The 11,455-nt window shown below is 39.2% G+C and overlaps 1 protein-coding gene across 2 annotated transcripts in view; it reads right to left on the bottom strand.

The window, feature by feature from the left end:
- Positions 1-4,992: 4,992 nt before the first annotated feature.
- zfhx3b (zinc finger homeobox 3b) overlaps positions 4,993-11,455 on the bottom strand; it is a 235,508-nt gene continuing 229,045 nt past the window's right edge. For both annotated transcript variants that reach the window (XM_085453684.1, XM_085453692.1), the window contains one exon: positions 4,993-11,013. In XM_085453684.1, coding sequence (XP_085309810.1) covers positions 9,269-11,013 — 1,745 coding nt within the window. In that variant the 3' untranslated portion in view covers positions 4,993-9,268. The remainder of the gene's footprint in view (positions 11,014-11,455) is intronic.

Genomic DNA, 11,455 nt, shown 5'->3' with positions numbered 1-11,455 from the left:
TTGGCTGATCACATTAGCAGCACAGAGCCACCTCTAATTAGGAAGAAGTTCACAGTTGAAACTTAACACGCACTAATTAGGTTGGAGCACTAACAATGTCGACAGCAAGTCTTAATATAATGCGTGGGCACCCTGATTTTCAGCGGCTTAAGTAATCTGACAAGATCACTCAAAATATAAATTAATTAAAAACTGGAAAGATATAAGAATTATAACTCAGATAATTTTAGAGCTACGGTCAGAAATGCCTTACTGTTAGGTGTGGCTGTGTGCAGGCAGGAATAGGACCCAAGGTGCAGACTCCGGAGACAGACGTGAACTCAAAAAGGCTTTACTTTGGTACTCAAAAATATAACATAACTGAAAAAACTCAAAACAAACTTAAACTGGCGGAATGACAGAACACACAGCTAGGAAAACGGTAGATCGCAACACAGACACAGAGAAACACTGGGCTTAAATACACAGAGGGAGCAATCAGGGAATGGGTAACAGGAGGGAAACACAGCTGGGGCAAATCAGGCCTAACGAGACAAGAGGAAGCAAAACCAGACACATTAACATCAGACATGGACTTTCAAAGTAAAACAGGAAACACATAACACAGACTGAACAAAGACAATGACTCATATGCAGGCACTACAAAGGGAACAGAGACGTGGGAACAGGGCAGACACAAACACTGACTGAACACGGGGATATAGGAACTTAGGATACACATAGACGCGAACTAGACAAGGGGATGCAGGTGATAGGGGAGACAGAGCAACTAAAGAAGACAGAGACATAAGCCATAAGACAGAACTCAAAGAAACCAAAAACTAGGAAGTATAAATAATATCGTAAACTCAAAAACCCTGGGTCGACGACCCAGGCATCCTAACACTTACTGACTGCTACATGTTGACCTAACACATGCGTGGCGGCTCACAAGTGTTGCTTATCATTGTAGCGCCTTTGTTTCTGTTGGCTGAGAATTTAGCTTTCCCGAAACAGTAGAGCTTGTCTGTGTCTTCTTTGGGAATGTCCCAATTTCCCAGGCTTCCTGAAGTATCCCCGCCGAGCGAACAAGTTTCTGTACTGTGCCTTAAAAAAAACCATTGTTGCAGAAATTGAAAAGGGAAGAGAAATTTATTTTTTATTTGTTGGGTAGGTAAATAAGCTGCAATGCTGTGAATATTAACCGCCTAATCTAAATCTGGTTGTTTGTGTGATATAACAAATGTCAGCTCTTGTATCCACGGCTCATATGCTGATACAGAATATTCACAAGTATTCTTAGTGGGCCTAGTCTTGCACAATGTGTTTGCTCTCAAGACTCATAAAAGCACAGGACTCAGTTGTACCGCCTGGAAACAAGTTAAAAGTTCAAACAGTTGAACTTTTGTTGAAAGTAGTCCAAGCTAACACGGGGAAAGGGAAAAGGCTGAAAATTAAATGGTTCAAAAGGTGCAAGAGATTAAAAAGGAGGATGGGAAACTGTATAAAGCTACAACTTTAACAGGATAAAAGACAATATAGTACAGATACTGGGTCAGAAAATATACTGTGTATTATGTGGCAAAATTAGGAAAAACATCATTAAAAAAAGCTGAAAACGTGACGAAATGCAGAAATGAGCATAAGATGTTGAAGAGGTTATTATTTGATAAGTTTATCTATTATAGAGAGCTATAATAATTAATTCATGAATAATGCTTACAACAAGGCAACCTCCTCTCTTTCTTTTCTCATCTTTCCTAAGCCCCTCCCACCAGATAATCACCCACAGACACTCCTGACTTTTATCTTTACACACATGGATTCATACTTAACTCTGAAGGCACATATGTTACTTTATGTGTAGACTTTTTTTTTCCTTTTTACTACTCACCTGATCTGGTCAGACAAGATGTGTGATTGGCCAAAGTCTGCGATCCAGGAGTGTAGTTCCCCTCCAGACCAATTACCATTCAAAACAAAAACGCACTATATAGAACACTATAATTTAAAACGCTGCTGTGCTGGCTAGCTACTCCACGAGAGAATGGCTGAAAAACAAACTGTTGCATAGTTGACGTCCACAGGTTCGCATCCATTTTGCTCACATGAAAACGTTTCAGAGAAGGCGCCTGTTTTAGTCAGTAGAGAGTAAAATGACTCAATATTTGCAGAACTAAAATTAAATTCATAAAGAAAATGTATGTTGTATTAAGAATAAGGCTTTATTTCACAATTGAGTGTTAAACCTATAGTGAAACTCTTTTAATGTGTCCACTTGACTATAATGTTGTGTATATGAGCATCAGCATAATGGCAAAGCCTCAGATGTTGCACCTTTGTATCTTTGCCTACTGCCTTGTAAAACTATGCATAATAAAACTGCAGTGATATGTAGAAACATCTGATTAATGTCATAGGCCTGTTAACAGTATTTCAGTCACTTCATTCATCAACATCAGTGACAAACCATTCACTGATGCCTTTCACTGTAGTTTGTGCTAAACGCAGTGTTTTTGTACATGTAATCAATGAATACAGACACGGTCTTGAATAATCAGGCCACATGTTATCTTAATGACCTTCTAGTACCATATTACCCCATTAGAGCACTTCGCTCTCAGACTGCTGGCTTACTTGTGGTTCCTAGAGTATTTAAAAGTAGAATGAGAGGCAGAGCCTTCAGCTTTCAGGCCCCTCTTCTATGGAACCAGCTTGCAGTTGGGATTCGGCAGACAGACAGCATCTCTACTTTTAAGATTAGGCTTAAAACGTAACTATATGCTTTGTCAGAAAGGAAAGGCTGGATCAGGTGACCCTGAATCCTCCCTCGGTTAAACTGCAATAGGTCTAGGCTGCTGGGGGATTCCCATGACACATTGAATGTTTCTTTATAAGCCACCCGCCCCTCCTTGAGCCTGGTTCTGCTGGAGGTTTCTTCCTGTTAAAAGGGAGTTTTCCCTTCCTACTGTCACTAAAGTGCTTGCTCATAGGGGTCCTCTGATTGTTGGCATTTTCTCTGAATACATACATTTTGTATTGCGTTTATTATTGTACTATTATTATGAGTTACTGTGATTTGGCACTATATAAATTCTGAATGAGTGGCTGAACAGAAATATTAATCGTTAACTCTTTTTGATGATGCTCATTACTGCAAATATGAATATGAGAATACATTTGAGGTTCTTTTGTTGCTGGTCAAGGTCTGTAAATTCAGTTCTATTTATATGGCGCCAAATCACAACAGCCGCTTAAAGCTGCATTGTAAGGTAAAGACCCTATGGTAATAGTACAATAATAAACAGAATACAACATGTAAAAAACAAAAGGCTTCTTCAGTAAATATATTGGGCAGTCCTTTGTTTCTGGTTTGATTCATTGAGTGTCTATTAGTTTGCTAAGAGCACAAATATGGTACAAAGGTCACAAAAAGAAAAATACTATGAAAGACTCTCCAGCTACTGCAGAATACTCCTGTCTCTCAGTATTGTATAAATTTTGCATTTGAAGTTCATTTCTCCTAATGTTTGGGATTTTTTTGTGGATTTATCCTTTAGGGTTAGATGGCACTTTTAAATCAGTAACATCCACCCACACGCACACACAGTTATTGAAATAACTGAAACTTTGGTCGTTTGGTGTAAAAGGGATCAAAAGGAGATGATTATGTTTTAATGAAATTCATACAAATATCTAATCCATATGGTCTCTTAAACAACAAAAAATCTGTATTTTAAGGGATGCATAAATCTTTTCAGTACACAAGAGAAAATGAAAATCGTTTGCAACCTTGTGCCGAGGTCTGCCGAACAGCAGTCCGCTGAAAGCAAAGCAATCAAACCCCACAACAATCAGAAAGGAGACCAAACGAGTGCGTTTTTATGCTCATACTTTTTTAATGTATCACAATGAGCAAGAAACATACTTGATGAAATATTTTCAAAGGAGTATATTCAATTACCATCTACAATCAACTTAACTAGGACAACAAGTTTTTGTGACAAAAGTTTCTTTAAAAGTCTGAAGTTCCATGTGGTTGTATGTATGTTAGTTTCCATGTAATTTGGTACAGTTTGGAAATCTTCATATAATTACAGTAACAAAAAAGCTAACAAGACTACAGTATAGAAAAGACATCAAGAACAACATTTTTGGTTTAACTTGCTCTTTTTTGTACATTGCAAGGCTGTTTTTTTCTACCCTCAGATGGGCTGCCTGGAGCCACAGAGCCATGCTTATGAGGCTCGAAGGAGGAGTAATTCAAGGAAACAAAAAGAAAAAAACAAACAAAAAAGAAAAAAAAAATAAAAGGATAAAAAAACATTGTGGCACCAGAAGTCACAAAAGGAACAGAGAGCTCCAAGTAACAGTTCATCTTTGAAGTTGGAGCAAATGGTTGTTTGGTTGTTAGTTTGGTTGTTAATTTTGGTTAATATGCTTTTTTTTTTTTCTTTTTCTTAGTGTAACTGCCTCTTTAAGAATGACAGCTTTGAGAACCCATCCCCTCTCTGTGTTGTTAATTTCTCTGTTTAGATAATGTAACCAACAGAGAGAGGGGTGAGCCGCCATTTGACTGGAGAGCTTTACTTGTCAACTGCAGACAAGCACGAGGAAATGAAACGGGTAGCAACATGAACTGGAAGATATGAAGCAAGCATCTCTGTCCATCCTGTCCTGAAATTTGGAAAATGTCCATCAAAGAGCAGAAGCGGAGGCAGAGCTGGAGAAATAAAGGACAGACAGAAAGGAGAAAGAGGCAGCTGGAGCCACTTAAGTTCAGTTTCCTCTAAAGACTTTCCTCTGTGTATGACATACGTCCATTGGTTCCAGAGTCCATTCGCATTACAGAGTTGTCAGTAATCAAATAAGGAGGTGGTTTTTAAAGCTGTTTTGAGCCTGGCTTTGGCTCCCATGCCCAGTTTTGTGTGCCCAGAGCCTCTCTTGTCCTCCTAACAAGATCTCCAAAGCTTCCCAGAGTCCTTTATCATTTCTTTTTATTCCTTCTTCATCTCAAAAAACAAACAAACAAATAAAAGAAAACAAACAGTTGATGTCTTGGTTTTAAATATATCTATATCTGTATACAGGTACACTTTCGTTTTCACAGTGGGCAAAAGATGACCTCTACAGCAAGACCTTGTCTTTATCCCTCTCTTGTAATTGTCCATTAAAATCAAGTATCCCAAATGTAAGGAGGTGGATCCCTGTATCCACAATAGCATTGTGTGCCGCAATAAAATATACACTTATCCGGGGCACGTTTTTTTTTCCTTTGTGTTTCAACTGCATAAAGCTTTGGCCACATTCATATATTCAATCAAAGTAAAAACTGCTCAGTGCTTCGGTATCATCGTTCTCATTTCCAATCGTTATCTTTTAAATTAGATTTTCTGAATTTCAGTTATTCACAATCCAGCTTCGTGGTTCAGCTTGTTTTGGTGAGTAACATATAACCAAAAAATAATAATAATTAAAGGCAAAGAAGAAAAAAAAATTGAATTGATGCTGGCTCTTATGACACGCACGCACATACACGCGCACAAACGTACAACGCACACTTACATAAACACACAAACCCATACAGAGTACATGCTGGCTGAATCTAATGTGAAGACCTCAACTGTGTCTTCCACAAAAGAGCCCAAAAGATTACACTTTGGGAAAAAAAAAAAAGCAAAAAGTATCATTGAGACAATGAATATAAAGTGGCCAGGTCATAATTTTCGTTTTTGTCTCTCAATTTCAGCAATTCAATTTAAAGCTAGTGTTAATTTATGATAAAAAGTAATACACGGAAAATAAAATAAAATACTTCTAAGAAAATAATACATGTCTGAGATTATCTAAAAAATAAAATAAAGCAAACATATTTTGAGGAAAAACTGTACAACTTAAGGATTGGGGTTTTTTTCAACACGAGAAAGCACAAGTGAACAGTATTTCAGGGAACTGGACTTGAGACGTAGCAAGCTTGCAGACCAGATCTACTGACTTTCAACAGCATGCTGTAGTATTAACACCAAATACCATTTCTCTACAAGATGTAGCATTTTTAAACACCTTTGAGATTGTGCCTTTTTAGTCATTAGGGCAAAATATATTGACTATACAATAGTGGCCAAAAAAGTAGTTCTCCACAAATTTAAATATGTCTTGGTTTTGGTTTAAAAAAAAAAAAAGACAAATTAAAATGATGATATCATAAGGGAGAAGGGCGTGGTACCTACGCACATCCATTTCCATTGCAACAAAACGAAGTAAGTGACTTCTTTGGACATGAAAGCATCCTAACAATTTGAAAACAAGAGACATCTTCAAAAATAACCTCCTACTTTTTCCAGACATAATGCTTTGGAATGAAGATGTCTCTACCTGTAATCTATGTGTGGAAGTGGCACCCTGCAGACACATGCAACAAGTGACTGAGCGACAGCACCTCAGCAAAACGGCCGTTATTCCCCTCTGAGACTAGTTGTAGGTCGACTGGTATAAATGTTACTAAACCTATGAGACGCATCAGTACCAGATGTATTATATACATTTTTTGGTAACCACTATTACTTGCTTAACAAGTGAGCAACAACCTTGACTGGATGGAGGGATTTTCAGCAACGTTCCATGCCAGCACAAAATGACATATGGGGGTCGCTTTCTTCAGCAACCAATGATGCAAAAAATGTACACAACAGTTTACAGTCACTTCAAAAATGAGGAAAAAATAGATTGTGACAATTAAAAGCAATCAAATGAAACAGGATCAGTCCTTGCTTAAGAAAAATCCATTGTGATATTTGGAATGCACTGTTCTTTACAAACGTTATAGATCATTGGCTTTAAACATTGGTCTATTCAAAAAAAAAAGAAAATCGGCAAAATGTCCTTTGGAACATATATTCACAGTCTTCAAAGTTCCGTTTTTGCAACAAGAAAAAAAAAAAGGTGTTGCAGAGGCAAGAAATTGGTTTATTGTTTGTTTTAAAGCTTAGCCAAAAGCAAAATGAGCATGCATCTAGGTACTCTTTTTTTTTTTTCCTCAAAATTCTACATTAGCAGCAAAACGTATGTCCTTGAAGACCAGACCTTATACATTTTCTTAAAAAAATTGACATTTGAATGTGACAAAAGTCAAACAAAGATTAATAACCTCTATCTTACAAACTGCAATGGCTCTGTAACGGTGCTACTCCACAATGCAAGGACAAGGGCCCTTTTTGGTTTTTGGTATTTACGTAAAAAAGCCACCTGTTTGCTTGCAAAGAAGCAAAATCGGCAACTCTGATGCGTACTCCTTTATCTTTTAAAACTTTGTTTCTTTCCTCTAAAAACAGCAACAAATTCTCAAGTATAAAGAACCCTCTTTTCTCATCTTTATGCACCAATGGTGAAAGTGTTTAGTCTTTGGATTTTCTTTTTGTCTTAAAGCGTGAGAATTATTATTAGTATTCTTTTTTCATTTTCACTTATGACAAAAAAAAGGTAAAAAAAAAAAAAAAAAGACCGTAGCCACACTACATGAAGAACAAAAGACCTGCTTTGTATACATATCTACAAACACAGGAGAGCGAGAGAGAAAAATAAGTGCCGAGAGAGGAAAACGAAGAGTGAAAAATAGGAGTCAGACAGTGATAAGTGCACAAAGGTAACACAAAAATTAAATTAAATAAAACTTTCAATATTTCACCCATTATCTTTTTCATTTTGGTTAGAGCAATACCAACCAAATCATAAAATTTAAATAATGCTAAAAGAGGATCCTGCCTTGTCAGGAGGGGCATTTGGGTTCATGTTTCCCAAGAAGTTAAGAATAAGACAGAAATAAAGTTTCGATAAATTACCTGTCCATAATCTAGACTATCGGAATGACCAAGACAACATCAAATGAAGTGTCATAAAATTGGACAATACAAAAGCTAAATGTACATAAAGGTTTTTTTTTCCTCCAACCTACCATACTGTTTAAATTCGTTTCCAATGCAACATTCTACTTAACACCAAAAATGCTTGTATCTATCATAAATACAGAAGGCTGATTCTTTTTTTTCTTTTTTCTTTTTTAATTAAAACTATTCATCGCCCGTTATCACGTCTGCAATGCTTTCCTTGTATGGGATCATCGGGACTGTAACTTCCCCACTTTGAAAGGATTTCTGATATTGAAATCAGCAAATCGTTTGACCCTATTTGAATGCCCAGAAACAATGCCTTATCAAAATTTAATTCAACTTAAACTTTCTATTAGTAAATCAAGTTCAGAAAGAAAACAATAATAATGCTCATCTCCTGTTGGAAACACAAGGTGAAAACATGAATTTCTGTAACAGAAAAACATCTGTGAGCTGTTGACCTGAGAATAAAATAGACATTACATTATTCTTTCACTTTTGCAAGCCATTGGTATCTGAATGCTTAAATAGCAAGAAAACTGATAGACTATTCTCCCATACAGTACATACTGGCTTTTTGTGGCTGTGCTATTAAGTAGAAATTATTACAAAACAAAGGGACAGCTCGTTGACTTGCATTTCTTCAAAAGGGTTCTTGGGCCATCTGTCAACTTTGAGGCAGTCCATTGCCATACAGTACAGCATTCCTCCACCATTACCCAAAACGTAACTGCAGCGATCTTTTTCTGTTCTCACATATTAGTATGCCTGTACACAGATTAGCCACGACATTAAAAACACTGACAGCTGATTAAAAAAAAGAAATTGTTCACCTCGTTACAGTGTGATGCTGGGAAACCTTGGCATTCATGCGGATGGTATTTTGACCAACCGCACAGCAGGATTAAGGAACACGACAAAGAACCTAAGGCGTTAACCTGGCCTTCAACCTCCCCCAACCTCAACGCAATCCCAGTCTGCAGCCGACATCCCAGTACCAGAAACCACGGGACACACCGAAGGGTCAAGTGTCCATGCCCTGATGGGTCATAAACTATTTTGCTGGCACAATGGGGCATACACAATTTAATGCAGGTGGTTTTAATGTTGTGGCTGATCGGTGCGTTTCGGTTGAGTTAAAACAAAAACAAAAGAAAAACAAAGAAATACAAAAATGAAAACCAGCATGTTGATATGGGAAAACAATCCACAAACATTAAAATTTTTGGTTACAAGCTTTGGAATTGCAGTTAGTCTTTACACATCTTTTTCTGAAATTGGTTTGTATACTTTTAATGTATTTTTAACATTGCTGCTTTTTATGGGTTTTTTTAATTTTTGGATTTTTTTTTTTTGTCTTTTAGGGAGTTTTTTTTAAATATCGTCCATCACTGAAAGCTCTTTTACAATCTGATGGAGTCTGTTCCTACACTAGCAAGATTACTACTACAACTATTACTGTCTTTGACAAAGCCAGGCTGCTGCGGCTCCTCCGCCGTCCTGCCCAGCCTGTTTGCTGACTTCTGACTGCTGTCAGAGTCAGACTCGTCGGTAAAGACGTCTGTTGGTATCGAGGTCTGAACTCCTGAGGTGCTCAATGAACTTGAGGTAACCGTTGAAGGTGAGGACACTGGAGGAAAAGAGGAGGAAGAAGAGGAGGGACTAGCATTGGGCTTCCCAGCTAAAGCTCTGGGGAAAGGGGCCTGGGGCCAGGGTTTTCCGGCAGCTGTGGTGTTGAGTTGGGTAGTAGAGGAGGAGCACAAAGATGAGGAGACAGCAGAAGATGGCATGGTGGCTGATGTTGTTGGCGGGGGAGGAGGGCTGCTGATGGGATGAGTGGCAGACTGCGAGGTAGATGCGGTGTTAGGATTGGGGAAGCAGGCTGAAGAGTGAGGTAATAAACTAGTAGCGTGCTCTTTGGCATTTCTGACCGATCTCTTGATTGTTCTGTGTTTGTGCAATGCCGATTCCAGGTGTTGACTGAGTGCTTTCTCCCCATCCAACGTAGTGTCACAAGCCAGGCAGTCATAGAGACTTCCAGCCCCTACACCTACGCCACCGGGGACACGCAGCAACATCTCTTGCAGGTTTGCCACAGACTGACCGAAAAAGCAGTTCGATTTAAGGTGGGTAATAGCCGCTTCTTCCTTGGTGAAAACAGCTTGACACTTGCGGCATGCCAGTTTATACTGCACCTTGGGGACGATATACTGGTCTAGATGGGTGTCCACAGGTTTGCCATCCATCTCATTCTGCTCGGAGGGTACTGTAGTATGAGAAGAGGAGGAGGAGGACGAGGAGGAAGAGGACGAGGAGGAAGTGGGAGGTTCACTTTGTGGATTGCCCTTTTGCTCCTCTGATTTCGCTGGATCTTTGGCAGAATCTTTGCGATCCCCCAAGGTTTGAGGGGGAACTGAAGTTTGGCTCGCCTTGGGTTGCTGGATCTGCTGAAGCTGCCGCTGCTGCTGCTGTAGTGCCTCCTGCAAGCTCTGCTGATATTGCTGGTAATGCTGCAGTAGGGACCCTGGAGACAGGCCCATCAGTGCTTGTGACAATGCTGGGTTGTAAGGGAAGAGACTTTCCATACCATACATTGGTTGCAGGTAGCCCCCTTGTAGAGCCCCAGGAATCTGAGGGGTATAATATGGGGAAAAGCCAGGCATGAAGTAGGGTAGAAACTGGTTTGTGAGGAGAGCTGTGGGATCTGATGCCAAAGCAGCCTGGAGGGCCTGAAGCTGGGCAGGATCTACCACATACTCCATTCCAGGTGTGGGCATAGAAGTGGCAGGAACAGCTGTTTCAGGTTTCTCCTTTTTGGCGCTGGCAGCAGAAGTGGAAGGGGCGGGGGTGCTTCCAGTTGATGATGGAGTTGAGGGCTTCTCTGTCTTTTCCTTGGCCTTCTCCTTCTCTTTTACTCTCTCAGCATCTCGTTCTTTGGGGGGTTCAGGTCGCGACTGACTGGTTGAGGACGTGGAATTGGAGGTGGAGTTTGAGTGGGAAGTAGACGTGTTGGTCTGGGCTGGGCTGGATGCGGTGAGAGACGATGAGGAGGGAGGCTTGTTGGGCAATCCAGACGTGGGGAGGCTAGGTGAGGGAACACTGGCACCAGGCATGTTCAGGAGGTTTGAAGGTTTTGGAGGAGTTAAAGCTGCAAATGTGTCAAATACAGACAAGAAAATAAGACTTAATAGGTTTTCATTTCATGGTAGTGCAGTGCCTTTTTAAAAGATTATTCAGCTGTAACAAAACTAATTAATTAAATAATACTGAAAGGTGATACAAAAGAGGCAAACGTTTATTTTTATGTGAATCATAAAAAGCTTTGTGAAATGACTACAAATATCACAAAATCAAAGCCTTGTACTTTGTGGTATTTTCTGGTCTAAAGCTTAAGTGTTAGCATTTGAGACAGGTTGGGTACATAATAGCACAACAATAGCAACAATGGCAAAGGTCATTAAATTATGTCAGATATATTTGCATCAGTGTTAATGAATATATGTGGCAGATGGATTCATAGTTAGATCTGATGCCTGGAAATACACAGTACTTCCTGTAGCAATGGATGATCATTTATTAAACTAGTTTAG

Source organism: Copadichromis virginalis, linkage group LG1, assembly GCF_057382275.1.
Source record: "Copadichromis virginalis isolate Kocher_CV1m ecotype Utaka linkage group LG1, C_Virginalis_male_GT1.1, whole genome shotgun sequence".
In the NCBI taxonomy this organism is placed as follows: Eukaryota; Metazoa; Chordata; class Actinopteri; order Cichliformes; family Cichlidae; genus Copadichromis; species Copadichromis virginalis.
This window is presented reverse-complemented; position numbering and strand designations above follow the sequence as displayed.